The sequence below is a fragment of the Anguilla rostrata genome, chromosome 1 (genome assembly GCF_018555375.3).
Source record: "Anguilla rostrata isolate EN2019 chromosome 1, ASM1855537v3, whole genome shotgun sequence".
Classification (NCBI taxonomy): Eukaryota; Metazoa; Chordata; class Actinopteri; order Anguilliformes; family Anguillidae; genus Anguilla; species Anguilla rostrata.
The window spans coordinates 19040033-19059287 of NC_057933.1; the positions used below are offsets into that span (position 1 = coordinate 19040033).

The 19255-nt window shown below is 44.2% G+C and overlaps 1 protein-coding gene across 1 annotated transcript in view; it reads right to left on the minus strand.

Moving 5' to 3' along the window:
- LOC135250888 (latent-transforming growth factor beta-binding protein 2-like) overlaps positions 1-19255 on the minus strand; it is a 108768-nt gene that overhangs the window by 21307 nt on the left and 68206 nt on the right. The window contains exons 10-28 of the mRNA XM_064327679.1: positions 16355-16477; positions 15795-15959; positions 13104-13334; positions 11968-11987; positions 11541-11577; positions 10936-11034; positions 9937-10062; positions 8255-8383; positions 7975-8094; positions 7575-7694; positions 4777-4899; positions 4257-4379; positions 3849-3974; positions 3571-3696; positions 3088-3213; positions 2868-2990; positions 2472-2597; positions 1929-2054; positions 1019-1144 (exon numbers count right to left, since the gene is read on the minus strand). Coding sequence (XP_064183749.1) covers positions 1019-1144; positions 1929-2054; positions 2472-2597; positions 2868-2990; positions 3088-3213; positions 3571-3696; positions 3849-3974; positions 4257-4379; positions 4777-4899; positions 7575-7694; positions 7975-8094; positions 8255-8383; positions 9937-10062; positions 10936-11034; positions 11541-11577; positions 11968-11987; positions 13104-13334; positions 15795-15959; positions 16355-16477 — 2295 coding nt within the window. The remainder of the gene's footprint in view (positions 1-1018; positions 1145-1928; positions 2055-2471; positions 2598-2867; positions 2991-3087; positions 3214-3570; positions 3697-3848; positions 3975-4256; positions 4380-4776; positions 4900-7574; positions 7695-7974; positions 8095-8254; positions 8384-9936; positions 10063-10935; positions 11035-11540; positions 11578-11967; positions 11988-13103; positions 13335-15794; positions 15960-16354; positions 16478-19255) is intronic.

The following is a 19255-nucleotide window of genomic DNA, read 5'->3' on the forward strand; positions in this document are numbered from 1 at the left end:
CGGTACTCAAATCTGAAGCCTTACACTTCTTGGAGTCTTAAAAATAACTGTCAACAGTTTATAAATGAAATGGACATATTTATAACAATTATGATGGATTACACCACCAACAAATTCTTCCTGCTGCCAGAGACTGGTACAGGTAACTTAAAAGAGGGTGGGCTTTAGAGCAGGGAACCCAGGACTTTGTTTAGCCATAAATCACTGCGGACTGAAATAAAGCATGACGACATTTTTAAAGAGCCTCCATGTAGAAACAGGCCCCGCTGTGTTTCTGAGCAGAGAGAGGGCTACGGGAAGAGGATGTGTGCCTCACCTCCACAGCCCGGCCCATCATCACCCACAGCATAACCCACCAATCAGAGGCACAGAGGCAGTCCCTGTCCCCACAGATCCCCACAAAGAGGCACTCATTCAAATCTGTCTCCACAGCCGGCCTGTCCACTAGGCCATGTAGGCAGCCGCCTAGGGCCTCGTGTGGTGTATTATTTATTATTTTTAGGCCCATTTTCAAGATCTCATCAAGGTGCCCCACAGACTCATGGGCCAAATCTGTCTGTCCCACACACATACACCCACAGACACACTCACACACGCACACACACAGAGGGAGTGGCAGAGGGAGACAGTAATGGTTATCAGTTTCAGCACCACACAGTTGATGCGTTACAGCCTGTGATCTCTACCTGTAACACACCGGAACTTCCCAACTGTGATGTCACAAAGGTCACAAGCACGGGTTCCGCATAATCAACACGCCATCACCATGTGCAGACAATTTTGTTTAAGCGCATGTGTAACGGATTTCACAGAACAAATCACACGATTTAGTAATCAAATAAACAAGCAGTGCAAAACGCTCATTATCAGCATATGGTGGTAGCCATGAAGAGATCTGAGAGCCTTGACTGCTGATGAGAGTGCTGCTCATGAAAACTGTGCACAATGAGAAACGCTCTGCGTCAAAGTGCATGATGAGCTGGTGTGTGTCGAAAGTGCCGCCGCGCGTGGTAAATACCATCACAGGTTTGTCTGTCGGCGCTGAGGGTGTAGCCAGCATCACAGAACACGCAGGAGTAGGAGCCCTCCGTGTTGGTGCACACGCCTGACGGACACACTCCAGGGGACAGGCACTCGTCTATATCTGGGCGGGGGGAGAGACGGGGGGGCAGAGGAAATCTCAAGGACAATTCATGCAATGACAGCCCTCTACCGCATACAATAGCGCGGAGAACAAACGTGGGGAAGATGTGGCCTCCAGTACCACACACAATCCAGTGTCAAGTCTGCACTGATTTTGGCTTTTGATTAAAAAAAACGGAAAAAAATGTCCCAGCATTTCATAACCTACTGATGTATCAACCTTAACAAAGCTCCTTTCGTAAGGGAGCTTTATTAAAAAGGGTGGACGGATAAGAATGCAGGGACGGAGCGGATTCCAAAAACAGCAAGCTATTACAGGTGGCTTATAATTACTACATCAACAAACTTACACTGGGCTTGTGTTATGTGAGCAAAGGAAATTCCTTGCTGTGGCGGAGATGGTATTTCTCATAGAAAATGTCAGTTTTCATAGTTTGGGCTATTGTTTGTAGTGATTCTGTGGGCCGGCTGCCTGAAAGTCTACAGTAAACTATCAAGCACTGGCTTGAGAAAGCAGAGCGGTGGTTGGTACCATTTCGAATCGCGAGTTACAGTAAATGAAAATAATAAATAAAACTCAGACGTCCATTATGAACCAGTCAATGCTGTTTTAGGTCCTAATGTTCTTTAGCATTTCCTCTCAAGGTCTTCTAAAGAACGTTTTCCATCTCTCTTTGTCCCCTTTTTTTCAGTGAGAGAGCGCCTTTATGAACAAGCCTTCGTGAGCGCCTGTCACAGCCCCTCCGGGGCGAACCCCACCCTCGCAAGCTGCTCAGAGCCCGTACCTTCGCAGCCGTACCCGTCCTCGCTCAGCGCGTACCCCGGCCCGCAGCTGCTGCAGGAGAACGAGCCCGCAGAATTACGGCACAGCCTGCCGGGACACACGTTGGCCACCAGGCACTCGTCCACGTCTGGGAGAGAGGGAGTAAGTGGGTTGGGGGGCGGGGGGGGGGGACAGAGAGTATGGAGAGGACATAACAACACAGTCAAAGACGTAGGGCTCAACCTGCTGTTATGGAATAACCTACCATGGGTCGGATTCAATCATCCCTTTTCAAATAACGCAAATGCAGAACACATTGTACCTTAAGGACACGTCCCAACATAAACATGACACGCATTTACAGAGGCTGCTTTTGTTTTCTATATACACCACCTCTGTTATTTTCTTGAACAGATCTGATTATTGCGTTCACCTCACTTAAGCTCATTCAGTTCCCGGGGTAGTAAATTAAGATTCCCAGCATTAGAGACGATCTGTGGTCTGCAGTACAGTGTTGGCTCAGGCCGTAATGCAGTTATGGAGAAGCTGTTTGCCCTGACGGTACCTTCGCACACGGAGCCGTCCGCAGACACCCTGAAGCCCGTTCCACAGGCCATGCAGGAGAAAGAGCCGGCTGTGTTCCGGCACACCCCGCCCGGGCACACGCCCGGCTGCGCGCACTCGTCCTCGTCTGTTACAGGGGGAAGCAAGGTCAGGTGGGATACAGGCCCTGTAACCTGGAGATCTACCACCCTGTTGGTTTTCACTCCAACCCTAACAACGCGCACCTCATTAACCACCTAGAGATCTCGTTGAGCTGAATCGGGTATGCCAAATTAGGGCTGAAATGAAAACCTAATGGGATGGTAGATCACCGGGGATGGGTAACCCTGCGGTAGGGTATTTACACCTGCCCCGCAAAAAAAAAACACTGCCTTCAGACCAACTGCAAAGCCCTCACCTTCACACTGCCCATCCTCCGCCATTCTGAAGCCAGGCCCGCAGGTGATACACCTGAAGGAACCTTCCGTGTTGATGCAGGTTCCCGTGGGGCACGTTGTGACTGACGTGCATTCATCGATGTCTGTGCAGCAGGAAACAATCGTTCGCAGGCTGGGGCGTTAAAACTGCATTGCTCTGTGACGTTTGTCATGGTGTGATCTCAAAGAAGAAAGACTAACCTTCACAAAGCTCTCCGTCAGCAGACACGATGTAGCCACTGGGGCAGGGGACACAGGAGTAGGAGCCCTCAGCATTCAGGCAAATCCCATTGTGGCACACAGAAGGAGTGAGACACTCATCCACATCTGTAACAAACAATATAATTGGCTGGTGAGACTTATGACGGCTTACAAGCAGGAAGAGGGTATATCAATGCTCTAGCAGTTCATAATGATCTGACAGCATGAATGCTTTCCTTATTTAAAGCAGATCTCTACTCGTATACTTTTAAAAAATTCATTTTTTATCCGTCCTAATGTCCTTATCACCTTATTATGCTTTTTTTCCCCAAGAAAGCGCCATTGATGCTGGCCAAAGAGCCTGTCCTCTAACACTTGAACTGCCAATAAGCGGTAGTTGATTCGCTTGAATGGAGGACAGGATAGAGACAGCCAGAATGAGGTGATGAGGTCATCTCTGACCAGAGACTAGACCCGACTTACCCTCACACCTCCGCTTGTCCTGGGAAAGCCTATAGCCCCTTTGGCACTGCTCACAGGTAAAAGAGCCCTCTGTGTTGGTGCAGACCCCACCTGGACAAACTGTCCCCTGAGCACACTCGTCCACATCTATCAAACAAACACGTGATTCAATACACAGAAACACATGTGCAGTATTGGTCCATATGCGCACATATGTTAGCACTTTAGTGTGTATATACTGGGCTCATTCTGAGATGGTGCTTCGCTGGACTTACAAGAGAAAGGATGTCATACAGTACCTTCACATCTCTGTCCATTTGCTGAACGAACATATCCCGGCCTGCAGTGGGAGCATGAGTAGGAACCTTCAGTGTTGGTGCATATTCCATAAGGGCACACATTTCTGGTTGTGCATTCATCGATATCTAATGGAAAAAAAATACAGCAGCGCATATGCAGCTAATTAGTAGGGAATTTCCGTGTTGCTGTTTAGCTAGCTTTATAAACACAGTGTGAATACATAATAAAGAATAAAAAGCAGAATACAGAATTTATTTAACTCAACCACTACTCAACCATTAAACTCTCCGGTTCAGACTGTCCAATCTACAGCATCCAGTTTATGGGTATGTTTATAACACTTTATGGCAGCGCAAAACAATATATATACTGTAGCAAAACTATATTATATTCCGTGATTTTCAGACCTTCGCAGAGTGTGCCGTCTTGGCTGGCTTGGTATCCCAGGTTACAGCTACACCTGTAGGTCCCCTCCAGGTTCACACACCTGCCCTGATGGCAGACTCCTGGCAGCTGACACTCATCCTCATCTGGAGAAGACGACACAAAGGAGACATTATCAGCCAAATCCGCCCCTTGTTCACACATACACACATTTGTTAAGCCCTTCGCAAGCTTCAAGGGTCTCTAGGCTTGATCTCCGACAAATATGAAACACTACCTTAGTTTTTATCGTTTAACTTGCGGGTATAAAAGCTAGGTATACAACAAAGGGGCTAGGAAGTAATTCTAAGCCTTCAGGGAGTCGATAAACATTTTCTAAATTAAAGGAGTGATGATTGATCTACTCATGATCTCCTTGGCACACACGCACAAAGAACATACCTAGCAGATATACCTGAGTGATAAACACTGGCTAGTGCACGTTTAAAATAAGATACCATTAAAAACAACTTAAGTATTTTTTTACAAAGAACTTTCATGTACCTTGGCAACTGTTGTTGTCTGGGCTGGCTTGATAGCCAGCGTTACAAATGCACGTGTATGAGCCTTCCATATTGACACACCTGCCGTGGGCACACACCCCAGGCATCTGACACTCGTTGACATCTGAGATGACACAAGCAAAAAAAGCAAGGGATTAAAGGCATCAAAAGATCTGCAGAAACATTAAATATTTTACCCAAGGAGCAGGTAGAGAAATCCCTAAAAACAAGTCCTACATCAAACGAGTGCGGCTTCTCTAGTATTTTATTATGAACCACCGCTACAATGGTCTAATCAAGATGGCCTTTTTCAAGATTGAAGACATAAAGGATGTTTATAATACTCCTTTGTGCAAAGCTACAGCATTTCAATCCCAACAGGCTTTCTCAGATTCAGAAAGAAAAGAGTGTTTGTGTTACCATGTATTGCAGCACCTCATTTTTTCCACACACTGTGCTAAGCCAAAACACATCCTGAAAAAAACAGGACGCAAGAATAATTTTATTTTTGCAGAACACATTATAAAGTAACAAAATGCTTTTTGAGAAATCCCCAGGCGTGAGACAGAACCATATTTCATAATGCTCTGTGTTTGCCAGGCAGGTATGGCTAACGCAATTAATGAGCAATAAGCTCTGGGCCCAGTAATTGAGCTCTGAAATGGGCCCGGGATCAAGGTATTTTCCCAGTGTGTGCGAACCGTTGATGAAAAACAACGTGCACCAATGGAGGGTTTTTAAAAAGGGGACAGACACACAAGGGCTGCCGGAGGGGAAAGGCACAGCGAAAAACGAGCCCTGTTGTGTGTGTGCCTCTCGGCGGCCACTGCCAGATGTCTGTCAGTGCTCCCCGCAGCCTTGTTTCTGCAAACTCCTGGCATCTCTGAAAGCCATCCATGATAAGCCTGAACAGGGACCCAAGCTGTTTTCTGTTTCAAGGGCTCAGATCGGTCCTATCCAACTGGCAACCAATGGGGCACAACTCGCTGTACTGCAGGCAATTGACTGGATTAACTTTGGCAACCAAAAAACTGTAAATGCTTGGGCTAGCGCTCCGAGCTCTCGTTCCATTAGATTTGCTCCGCCCTCGCGGCCATCTGGCTCCAGAACAATGCCGCTTGGGTTTGCAGCAAACCCGTTTTTTCCCCGATTTCAGGGTTCAGCTATTGAGCCCAAGCCTTCAGCAGCTGTTTAAGGCACACCATTATATATAATGGGATTAATCGGTTCTTTGGCTGAAAGTAGGATTCCTAAGCATATGTAATACTTTGTGAAAAAATATTTATAGAAGCAATTTAGACCAGGGGAGGCATTCTCCTAGGGTCAAATGAGAATTAATAAAAGCATTAATAAGAGTCTTGTAAGGTAGCTACAATAACCATGACGTTTTTTTTTTTTCGTTTTTTTTGCAGTTGTGCTGGAGTCTGCTGAGAGGATTTTAGTCATATTATCCAAGCAGTACTTTTATTCAAAACAATACGCTGTCAAGATTCACACTGTTGATAAGCTGAGACAAGACACCTGTTGCCAGGTGGAGAGAGAGAGAGAGAGAGAGAGAGAGAAGCTCAGTCTGTGTTGTAGGAAAATGCATCTCTAAAATATGGGGTTTCCCTTCTCTCACATTACAAACAAGTAACATGTGACAGCATAGGAACCCAGTAACAAGATTACTTTGATGTCCCTGGGGCAGGACAGCTCCACAGCCGGTTTCATGTTTAAGGAATGATGTAATTGTTTCCCATATCACCATAGCGTGGTAAATTTGGTGAACATGATATCTATTATGAGATGACAGATTACAATGTGTGTGGCTTTTCCCTGAATGCAGTACACTAACAAGCGCATACAACCTTCAGCGGAGAAACCACAGGGGGAACTTCACTTCCACTCCAACACTGAGGGTAACAACAGAATGATTAAACTGCTTTCCCTACTCTGAAGGAGAGCTAAGTTCTTCCTTCAGTTTGCTGATCCATTTTACAATAAGGAATCACCTCAGTCTTTCTAGAAAAAGTCAAGCCTTTTCTCTGAGCACAACTAATAAACCCTCAACCCCCGCTGGGCTGAACTGCAGCGTCCGAAGCCATCCAAAAATAATACATGGTTTGTTTAAGGCCGCGGCCAAGAGAAAATATTTTGACTCCCCCAAATTGAAGTATTACAAACAATCCTTTACAGCGGCAGAAGATATGAAAAGATCAGCAATAACAAGCCGATGTGTTTAAACAATACGGGTCTCAACCTGGGGGCCGAGATGGGGCGGGGGAGACGGGGGCAGATATTACAAAAACACTTTAGCCACTGAACAATTTTTTAAAGAGTGGAAGTTCAGCGAATAAATACGAAGCCATACGCACAGCAGAAATATATCACGGGAAGTCCCAGAAGATGTCTTTAATCAGCCGAAGTGGACTATGTTTTCAGTGTTTGCTGAGTGCTGTGATTTTCTACAGCACATAAAATAGTTGAGGCATGAGGTATGTATGTAAAATACAGCTTAAGTACATGTCATGAGTTTTTCCCTTAAATCCTCATAAACATTTTAATGGTTCTGGCCCTCGAATAGAGCCTCAGGTGAAAATCTAGTTGAACAGGACTACTGGCTTCTTGGAAGCGCAGGGGTGGCTAACACTTCCTAAAGGCGAGCCTTGCTGCCAGGGACTTGGTCATTTTTGACGGTTGCCAACAATTACTGTACATTTGTAATCCTATCCTGTGCCCAACCGGGAGATTGTTCAACGATCATAAAACTGAAAGGGAAACAAAAGTGCGCCTCTGACCCTTGGGCGTCTCTCTTACCCAGACACCTCCCGCCAGCCGCCTTGAACCCGGGGCCACAGGCCAGACACTGGAAGGAGCCAGGGGTGTTCAGACATCTTCCTTCGGGACAGGCGTTGGGCTTTCGGCACTCGTCTATGTCTGCGGAGTGGGAGGGGAGGAGGAGCAATTCTCTTACAACAACAACTCATTGATATTACACTGGATTAACAGTCCTTTTATTCCTCATCCCCCATATAGTCTGTTCCTTGTTTTTTCCACTGGCACGAGGCCGGGGGAATTCAAACAATGACTCGCCTGTAGCTGTGGGAACATGCAGTTCATAACTACCAAAATGGAGTTTTGCATCATAGTCACAGGTTAACTCTCAGATTTAGGCACTGGGTAAGCTGTTAGCATCGCTGCATTAAGGTGAGCTCACCCTCGCACTGCCCTCTCCAGCTCTTGGCATAGCCACTCTCGCACTCGCAGGTGTAGGAGCCCTCTGTATTGATGCAGCGGCTGCCCGGGCACTTGTTGGGCATGTCACACTCGTTCACATCTGTGTTCACAAAACACAAGAGAATATTAGCGAGAGCCTCTCATCTTCAAATGCACTGAGCACATCCTCTGATGTGCAAAAACACATGTAGTATATAAAGTACCATAAGTCCTATACCTTGCAAAAGAACAACATTACCCAGAATCCAGGGCTCCCTCACCTTGGCAGAACCTCTTGTTCTGAGTGATGACCTGGCTGTAACCAGTATAGCAGTGGCAAGTGTAGGAGCCAAGACTGTTCAGGCAGTGCCCTTTGCCTCCACAGGGGTCGCTGTCGCACTCATTAACGTCTGAGGGAAAAAAAGCTGGTGTGTTACTGTTCAGATAGGGGAGAGTGCACTTTCTCCCTCTGCCCTGTCTTTGGATCACTTTCAGGCACACCAGCATCCCTTTATGGGATAGCTGTGAGTGGGACTTGGACACAATGTGGAGACTGAGGAACCATATAAAAGATTCATGACAGCTCTTTGGATTGTTTTCTCCATGTCGTCAAGACTCAGAAAATGAGTCAACATAAACACGGAGATGGCTTTCATATGGTTTTTAATCTTGACTTCTCAAGGTCTCCACACTTGTGAATTCAAGTATCACATTTGCACAAACACACTCACACATACACATATAAACAGTGCAGTCCGTATTTGGAGAGCGACACCATTTTTGTTGTTTTGGGTCTGTACGCCAGCAGATTGGATTTGAAATCAAACAATGACCTATAAACATTGATTAAATCATTGTTTAAATCAAACAATGACCCATAAATATCACCAGATGGTGGGTATCTTCCCTGGTGATGCTTTGCCAGGCTTATCCTTCAACCATCTTTAATTCCTATTTGTTCGGGGGCTTTTCACATTCAGTCTTCAGCAAGTGAAATGCATGTTCAGCTGGATTCAGATCAGGTGACTGACTTAGCCAGTCAAGAACATTCCACCTTTTGGCCCTGAAATTCCACGGTTGCTTTAGCAGTATGTTTGGGGTCCTGCTGCAAGGTGAAGGGCTGTCCAAAGAGTTTTAGTGCATTTGGTTGGATCTGAGCAGACAAGGTGGTTCCATACACTTCAGAATTCCTCCTGCTGCAAATGTCAGCAGTCACATTACCAATTACTCTTTATGGTAGTCTTTGACACATTTATGTCTACATCCTGGAGAGTGTTCTTGATCTATTCGACAGAAGAAAATGGATTTTTCTTCACAGTTGAAACTATTCTACGACTATTCATAACAGTGGTCCTCCATGGTCTACCAGGTCGTTTGCTATTGCTGAGGCTCACCAATGCATTCTTACACCCTAACAATGTATCAAACTGTTTATTTGGACACACCCAATGTTTTGGCAATGTTTCCGATTTATTCTGATTTTTCAGCCTCACAATGGCCTGCTTTATTTGCTTTGACTTTGGTCATCATGTTGAGCGACAACAACAAGAGACTCCAAATGCAAATACCACACCTAGAATCAACTATAGACCTTTTGTTAGCTTTCTTCTGCATGAACCAATGATGCAATGGCACACAGCTGGCCAAGAACAACTGAGCAGCCAATTGTCCAATTACTTTCAGTGCCCTAAAATGGGAGAACTATGAATAAAAAGGGATGTAATTCCAACAAAGATCACCCAATGGATGTAAGTACCCTCAAATTAAAACGGACAGTCAGTCCTTTATTCTCATATTCATTGTTTTATTTCTAATCCAATGTGCTGGAGTACAGAGCCAAACCATCAAAAATTGTGTCACCGTCCAAATACTTGCGGACAGCATTGTATACGCACATGCACACTACATCAATTATATGAAGTAATGAAAGTCTTAGAAATCCCAGTCCTCCTCCGCAGCTTACCCAAACACTTAGTCTGCAGTGCATTGAGCTGGTAGCCCGGGTGGCAGTGGCAGGTATAGCCCGTCTGCACTGGCACACACACCCCTGGACCACAGATGGTGGGGGTGATGGAACATCTGTCAACATCTGTAAGCACAAACGAGAAATCTTAGTGTGTGGGTGGGTGGGGTGCATTGTGTTGTACCCCCAGCGCCGAGAGATCTGCTGCCTCTGTGCACGGAACCAGTTTTATGGGATGAGAGAACGGTTTTACTGCTGAGCACTATTGACACAGGTGGCAGCGACCACCGCTAAAGACCCCACAGTGAGCACCGAGTGAGCTGTTAACCCTGGTATCTGAGATTTTTGATTGGTTCCCTCGAATCTCCGGAGTTCCTTTCATCGAGAAACCAGGGGCCTGTACCATTCGCTTACACCCTGCTGCTCTCCTGGCCTAAGCTTCCCCGAGTTTCCCGCTCCATCACTCCTCCGTGCTGTTAAGACAGAGAGAGGAGGGGGGTCTGCTACACAAACTTGGCTGACCCCGCCAAAACTCCCACAGGTCTTAGCGTAACACCTGCACAAAGACAAAGAGCTGCTGCAAGCCACGGTGCTGGAAGAGCTGCAGGAGACTAATCATTTATAAGTACATTTATTTCAATGAAAAGACTCCTTCCTTTTGTCCTGACAGAAAAGGCTGGGATTTATTGGTAAAGGCAACTTTTTTAAAAACTGTAAAAATTTCACACAGATATATAATTCCATTTTACCACATAGTGCTCCAGTGTATGTCACAGCCTAAATTATCTTAATATCAACAAATACAACGCTAAATCATTTCAGATTCAGGGCACAGTGTAAGGCTTTCAGCTGTATGACAGCCTAGCACAAAATTTCACTGCTGCTGTTCAATGGATGAGAAAACGTTTCAGTATAAATCTATACTGTTAGCAGCAGTTTGGTGACATGGTAGTAAGCATATCAATGAAAGGGCACCCGATATCGCAAAATGCACATTACCTGTAACCTGGGTAACAACGTTTATGGATGTGGTGTCGCGGCCCTCAGGCTCTGGCTTCAGGTTGATGGTATAGTGGGGGGTGGTCCTCTCTAACACATCTACAGGGGGAAAACAGACACAGATCTGTAAGCACACTGCGAATGGAACCGTGGCCTTCACCACACACAGCCCCGATCGGCTGCTGGTAGAGAATCTGTTCTTCCATTGTTAAATGACATGAAAATCAATTATACAGCACTCCCACAGTAGCCAGACTGGAACATAAACTTTTACCCTGAGATTAATAATAGTAAGAAGGCATAAGTGATGCTGCAGAATTAACAGGGGGCCCTCAGATCTACAGTGCACGGAGAACTGATAAATGTTTATATTGGCAAAAGAATTACAGGTTTCATCTTAGTTATAATGGAGATTTAACCGCCTTGTGTCAGGGGCCACTGAGCCCTGGTCTGTATGACAAAGCTCTGTTTTAACTGGCACGATCACTAACAATATTAATGTGGAAAAATGTATATGAATGAATGGACCAAGCATAATTTTCTGCTACATAAGCATTACTCTCCGCAATAAACTAAGGTGTAAAATATTTCAATGATAAAATTACCTTGATTCCTCGAGGGAGAATCTGTCACAGCAGCAGGCTAGAAAAGCAAAAAGCTTCATTAGATATTTGTGGATAGTTCTTATGTCTAGCCACTGTTTATTTTCTAGGGTTCTATACAATCAAGTGTACATGTGCTGTAAGTATTTATTGTACTGTACTGTATGTACTATTATAACCTGTGTAAGAACTACAAATGAAAATTTGAGGAACAAACACTGTTTTTTCACCAGTAAACTGACCTGCATATTTTGAATCACAGTTCACAGAATCACAAACCGATGGATGTGTTACAATGTGTATTAGTGTGGTCTACGTACATTTTTCCAAGCTTACATCAAATGATTTATTTTCACAGACTGCTGATGTGTGACAAATTGCTTAAATCTTTAATATTTTCAAGCACACACTGCAAAGAGGGAACACTTACTGTTCTCAATATTTCAACATCTGTTAGGAGACAAAGGAATGTTGTTTTATCAGTGGAGGAAGCTGACACTCTGGTACATTATCATAACAATTTTGAGCAATGTTGTCATTGGGCGTTTTGCTGTTTAGACTGATCCGCTACATCTCGCTGAAAGAGTGGAACTCACTCAAATGAAATTACATGTCTTAAAGTCTTTGTTTCTAATAAAATACAGCTTATCGCACATTTATCCTGCAAGCCTTTAAAGCTCAATTAAGATTTCAAAACGCTCAACTTTACATGAAAAAATGCAAACAACAGAAAAAAGAGACAGATCTCAGATAATGAAGACATAATCCGTAAATATTTATGGACCACGCTTATAAAACATTTTGCTCAACCGATGCCAGTGCATTATCTCACTCTCACAAACCACAAGAACACTTCACTGAAAGCCCAGGGGTTGCAGATGTTTGAACTCCCTGGATTTAGCTCTCTCCTCAAATATCTATGTTTTAGAGATATACTGTATGACATGATTTATATTACTGGTTTTGCATCAGGTTTTTTTTTTTACATTTCAACATCTTCATCCAAATAAGTCAAATTTAGTTTTGTATATGTTTTGAGGCCAATTATCTTAAGTGTCTTCATCTTATTACTGCTTACGCGCTTGGCGGGTAACTGTACGGTTTACATTTGACATATTATCCATGTATACAGTTGGATGTCTTTATTATCTTATTACTTTAGCACCGCACTCAAACGTGCCACAGTGTCCTTTATTATGGTGACCTTTTTTTGGCGCTGTACTTGGATGAATACTTACTGACAGACAAGCTCTACATATATTCCACAAGGTTTATGGTAGGTCACATAAGTAATCCAAAGCTTCTATTCAAACTCAAAAGTTCAAACTCGCCAGCAAGCTATAAATTATTTTAGCTGGATAATATTAGAACTTGAGTGACAGCATTGATCACTCAATCCAGTACTGGTCAAATATGATACTGGGAGCAGCTGGGGCACTATTACAGTCAATGGAGGGGGTTCACAGTATGGTAATGAATCTGGACAACGCTAGTACTGACCGCGGCTGGCAGCTCCACATTGTGACTAATAACAGATAAAGGTTCTGCTACCCTGATGTTTCTCACCTTCTGGTTGCCAGATGGGTGTCCTGGGAGGCTCAGTGTCAGGGTGAATGAACGAGGGATACTGTGGGATTTGGGGTTGCTGGGGGCGATGGTGGTGAGGAGGGGGCAGTGGATGCTGGGATTCGTCGGTCCTCCTCAGCTCCTCCTCCTCCACCTGCCGTAATGAGATCTGTATGTCTGACCTGGAGTAAGTGTAGCCATGGCCAGCCGGGCAGATCTCCTTAAAATGGTCTAAAGGGAAAGGCAAAGCACAGATGACTCAGAAAACAGCGTGCAGGTCCATTCTAAAGGGCTCCTGAGCAAACATGCAGCGCTGCCAGAGTGTAATTGCGGATCACATTTCTGTCTGGTCCACACAGCAAAATACAATAAGCTGTCCATGTAATAGCATTATGTACAGCATGACATTACTTATCCCTGATCTGGAGCCTTCAGATTTCTGCCGTCTGCACAGGAGAATTTGCCAGTTTTATCGCGTAACATCTGCCTGAGGGATGTGTGTGTGTGTCTGTGTGAATGGCCTTGAAAATGCTGAAAGGGAGACGGTGAGTATATCTACAGTAACTTTCTGACCTCCAATGTGTAAGAAATTTAAGAAGAGGACTTTATTCAGGCAGATCACGGGGGCTCACCCATGGCTGAGGTTATTAACCCTAACAGAACTCCTATGAGTATAACGCTGAATATTATGAGAATTCTGAGTACGTGGACTGCCTTTGCAAGGAGCTACACTGAGATTCGTAATGAGTTTCCAAGTTTGTTTGGAACAATCACACTGTACAGTATAGGGTGTTTGCACAGTCCAAAACTTCACCTGCCCCCAAAAAACATTTGCTTGTAATCACATGACAATTAACCTCTAGTTAACTGCTACAATCTGAGTGTATTCATTAATAGCAGTGAGATAAATAAGAAGAATAAGCTTGACATAGGTTAGAAAAACAACAAACAGTACATTATGCAACGATGAATAAATTAAAACCACTGTTTGTTTAGGTAGCTTTAAACAGATCTAATTCACTATGCAGCTAACCTGGCAGCAAAAAATAAGGTAATGTCTTAAACCACGCAAAGTATTCCTTGGAGAAATGGCTTGATAGAGTTTTTTATCATGGAAAAACAAATGTATGACAAGTACAATCCACATAGTCACATTGGTCAACATAAATAACGTTTCGGCAAAAAAAATGGATGTCGGATCAGTTAACTCCCGGACTTCAGGTTGTAAATCCAGTGATGGCACCTCAGCTAATGAGCAACAGACGCACAGGCGCCTTCGCAGTGGTGAGAACTCTACGACAGGATTATCCTGCATGCGACCCAGGAGAGAGGGAACTGTACAAACATTTACATTGGAAGGACGCATCGCGATAAATCACAGCGACATCACTGTGATGAGACCCAATGGGAGTCAGCAAAGTCTCCCCCCCCCCCCCCAGACCCGGTGATGAGAACGTTTCGGATAAACACGAGGGAAGATGAAAATTGAGAGGCATCGATAACATCCAAGCGAAAATCCGCGGGGAGGCTATGCGCGGTCTCAACGCAGTTGATCACAAGCTGAAGGTCTTATCTCTGGATCTTCTGGGATGAACAGACCACTGACACTCTCCCACACTAACAGTTGGAACAGATCGCCGATTAGACTCTGTGTGTCACATCTCTAGTAGCAACCACGGAGGTCCAAGCCTCTGCCCTCTACCCACATCAACCCAAACTTCCGATGAATGAGCTGAAAGGCATCATAAGTGGGCTTTTTCCTGAGACCAGTTGATACAATCTGAGAGAAAGCAGAGGATGACAACTTTTTCCCATGTTTCCTTTGGCTAAATTCATTCTTTCTTTTTTGCAAACCAAGCTGGAAATTTGATGGTATCTCTCTTCAAGAGCTTATGTGTCAATGCAAGGCTCCCTCCCACTGATCGAGGATTTTTTAAAATTATTTTATTTTGGTTCATTTCCACTTCAAATATGTTTAGACATATTTGAAATATATTACATGTCTCAAAGCATTGTAACAGCCAACAAAATTAATCATTATGCTAATATTTGTTTTGATGGGCACATACACAGTAATTCATGTAACTAACTACTAAAAATTTGCCAAAGGTATTTAGGTGTCTGGAGGACATTTAGGATTTCACACTAAATTCAACATGCCCAATAAAAGTTCACCCAGCGGAGTCCAGACAGATGTGTGTGACCCACTGATTGAACACTGAGAATGGGAAATCAAGGAGTTGTTACAGAACTTTGCATGAAAGTATTTTTCATCAAAAGAGTTCACATCACAGCCTAACGTCCGCCTTATTCACTTTCATGGAGCCCGTTCTTCAGAATCAACGGGACACTTCCAGGGTAAACAGTCAGCCTTTTCAAACAATCCCCTATCCATCCATTTGGCTGCAAGACGCATGAACACAGGCCATTAAGAGAGAACAAGAACAACTTCAGCCTGTGTTTCTCAATGGCAACGAGAGACGCAATGAACCAGTCCAACTGGGCTATCAGAGGGGAGGTGGGAAGGCAGCTGGACATGAGGAAAAAAAATCTTCAGCTCAATAAATGGCTTGGGTTTTCCCCTTAAGAAAGCAGCCCATCGTCATTTCAACCATACTGTTAGTGTCATTCCCGTAAGTGAGTGCATGTACACTGTGCAGAACGTAGGATGTAGGCTGCGAGGGCACACACCTGTGTCGGGCACCGGGCACCGTTCACACGCCGGGCCCCAGGCCTTGCCCACGCGGCTGCAGCAGCAGATCTGCTTGGTGATGTGCTGGGTGAGGGGCAGGAAGCAGGTCCCGGCCGACGTGGAGCGGTAGCACACGCCCCTCTTGTCGGAAACGGCCTTGTCCGCTGCACGAGGGCAGAGCAGTGCGTAAAAATCCACCCCAAAAAGACACCCCAAGATGGGAGAAACATCAGAATCTCCAGTCTGTGTGTGTGTGTGTGTGTGTGTGTGTGTGTGTGCGCGCATAGGGCTGCTGGATGAAATTCCCAGGCCCAGGACAAATTATATATTCTTCCTGGGCCCTGAACAATAATATTTACCCAAAGTTCACAGATCATTGGGCCCCCCCATCCAGCAGAGCCCGGAACAATGCATCCGGTGGTCACCCCCCTGACAGTGGCCCTGTGGGTGTGTGTCTATGTGTCTGTGTGTGGTTGTGTGTGGCTGAGCGTGCGTGCCTGCGTGTGTGTGTGTTTGAGCGTGCGCATGTATGTGCACATGGTAAGTGTGAGAGACTCACAGACGCAGTGGCTCCTGGCAGCGTCCAGCATGTATCCGGGCTTGCAGGTGCACCTGTAGCTACCTTTGGTGTTCAGACACTCCGCGTTCTTACAAATCCCAGGCATCAGGCACTCGTTTATATCTGACAACATCAAGCACAAAAACAGGTCACCAGGTTTAAACAGGAAAAGTCTGAATGTCCAATAAACTTCATCATGCTGATCACGCCAGATCATTACAGAATAGTAATATACTGAAATATGTTGAAAAAAAGTATATTTTCAAAATATTTCTACACGCCACAATACATGATAGGGCACGTGCAAATTACTGTAACATATTGCAGATATATATATTCAAAAATACACTGCAGGGTATTTGCATTATATTCAAAATATTCCACTTGTTTGTAATGTATAGCAGTAGGTAGTTTTGCACAAGACAAAACACAGAAGTGAAAAAATCGCTTGTGCTAACATAATGGGCTCCTTTGACTACACTACTGTCTACTGATACTGGATTACTCATCTTGGGCACTTAGAAACATTTTCCAAAACCCGGCGCTGTCATCCCAGAGCATACCAGGTGCTTTGAAGCAGATTAGGTTTCTGATACGGGGACGGGAGACAGAGTAGATCACGCACTCCGGACGAACCGGATGACTCTTTTTCTTTTTCACAAGCACAGGCAGCCACTTTCATTGGGAGAAAAACGCTTTCAAGTCCTGAGGTAAGCGTAATTAGTAGCTCCGACTCAAAAGGGAGAGAATGAAATCAGAACCAAGAATGTGTAGCAATGAGACGAAGCAGAGATGGTTCTTGTGTGGGAAAACTGAATCCATTCGAGCAGGCAGGGCGCTGAGAGAAATCATGTGACCGAGGACAGGACGACACATATAAGCATGCATGCACACACAGCACTGGCATGGCAACAACCCTGAAGTGAAGGGGCTCATAAACAAAAAGGCATCTAGATTACATACACTCATTCATTAGGAATTTCTAGTAAAGGATCACATCTCAATTTCACATTCCGGGTTGTACAGTAACTTTGCTTGTGACATACAGTAAGAGCTTGTTTCTCCTTACTGATTTATAACAACATGCTTCATAACATAAGACACATGACAATATTGTAAAAACTATGTGATGTTGGAAAATCGACTGTGTAAGTGAAGAAATATTTTTTCGGTGCAGGTCCTGGACAAACGCACGCCTCCTTGGAGAGACGTACAACTATGCAATTAGAAAATGGCATCTATTCCTCAGGCAACGTCCAGTAAATGATGAAAAGATCATTCGATGGGGAGGAAGTGGAGCAAATGTATGTTTTAAATTAAGGACCCCACCCTTCAAAGTGCATTTCCTCTACTGCGAGGAAGAGGCCACTGCAGCCAAAATGTAATGTAGTTTCTGATACCTCAGGAAAGTGTTCTTCTCTTAAAGCCTTTCCTGAAGGGGTACTATGGCAAACAACTCATGCGCTGTGGTTTATGTGTCTTTCTGGCAGTGGGAAAGATAGCCCTGAGTGGCAGGACAGAGGTTAAAGCACTCTGAAGACATACTTCACAAGAAGGGTCCTCACGCTCGTATTTTGGTTGTAGCAGGATTTTGGTTAAAACAAACAGTAAATCGCTAGCTGTTCTCACACACCACAATAAATGGAACTCGGCATGCTGCCAAAATAGAATTTAGCGATGCTTATTAATTAGAAAGATGGTTTTGTTTCGTTGTTTTCTTCCTCCCATGGAAAAAGTATGTCTGTCCAAGAGGAAATGAAGCCTGTCACTGCATGTGACAGGAGTAGAGGCCGACGTGTGAATTAGTTTTGACCTTATGGCAAGGTCAACCATACCCTCTTCCTACCTTCAAATTAACAAACATATGTGTTGCCATGGGTATCGAGAAAGACCAAACCTGCACCTTGTGTGCGTGGCACTGCAAGAACCTTTTCTAAAGAGTTTTATAAATACTTCTAACAACTTGAGACACAAGGAATGTATCCATGCACAGTATACTGACATTGCCAATGAATTTACTGTATGAGACATTGGTTTCTGGGGAAATAAAACACCTGCAGATATGTCTGTTTTTCCATTGAGATTCTGATCTTTCACATCAGGAGGCTTTCCCTACATTGCTAGTAACAGTACAGAAATAAAAAGCCATTTTGGTTCATAGATTTGAGGTTTACTTTACTCTGGTCTCATCTGATGGCTTGTCGTGATCTGTTAAAATCTCAATACTTAATTTTCTATAAGATTTAATTGCCCTTCAACCATGCATGTAAGTATTTTTGTATTTACTACACAAATATGGGAGTCCCCATTTACATGTAGTTTCCAGGTACACTTCTTGTGACCACCCTGTTAGTGTTGTAACAGAGAGTAATGACTTCTTCACGCCTTCTCCAGCCAAGCTTGAACTGACAACTGAAGATGATGTGATCCTTGCCAGTAAATTCATTTTTATGGAGTGAACATTCATGTTTTTTATGGAACAAGCATTCAAGCTTTAAACATGTGCATCAAATCCTCACCAAAAAATGGTAATCACTGTGTACGCAATGTCTAATGATCCATTCACAATACCAAATTTAATTTATCTGGTGTAACAATGTAATCGCACTTTGATTAATTCCTGCAGGGAGAAATATGCAGAAATGTTTTAAAAGAGACAGGACTATTTTTTAGTCTAGTCTCGTGTGTGAAGTCCCAGACAAACTCCATCAGTGTGTGGGCTTGGGAGAATGAGCTTTCCCCTTCAAAGCCCCTATACAAACAGGAATTAATCTGACACACATTATTCATATTGATTCAGTCTAAACTGTAACATAGTACACATCTTAAGGAACTGACAGTATGGCTAATCATTAGCTATGGAGCAAACTGCCAAATTCTTATTAGTTTATCCTAGCTGCA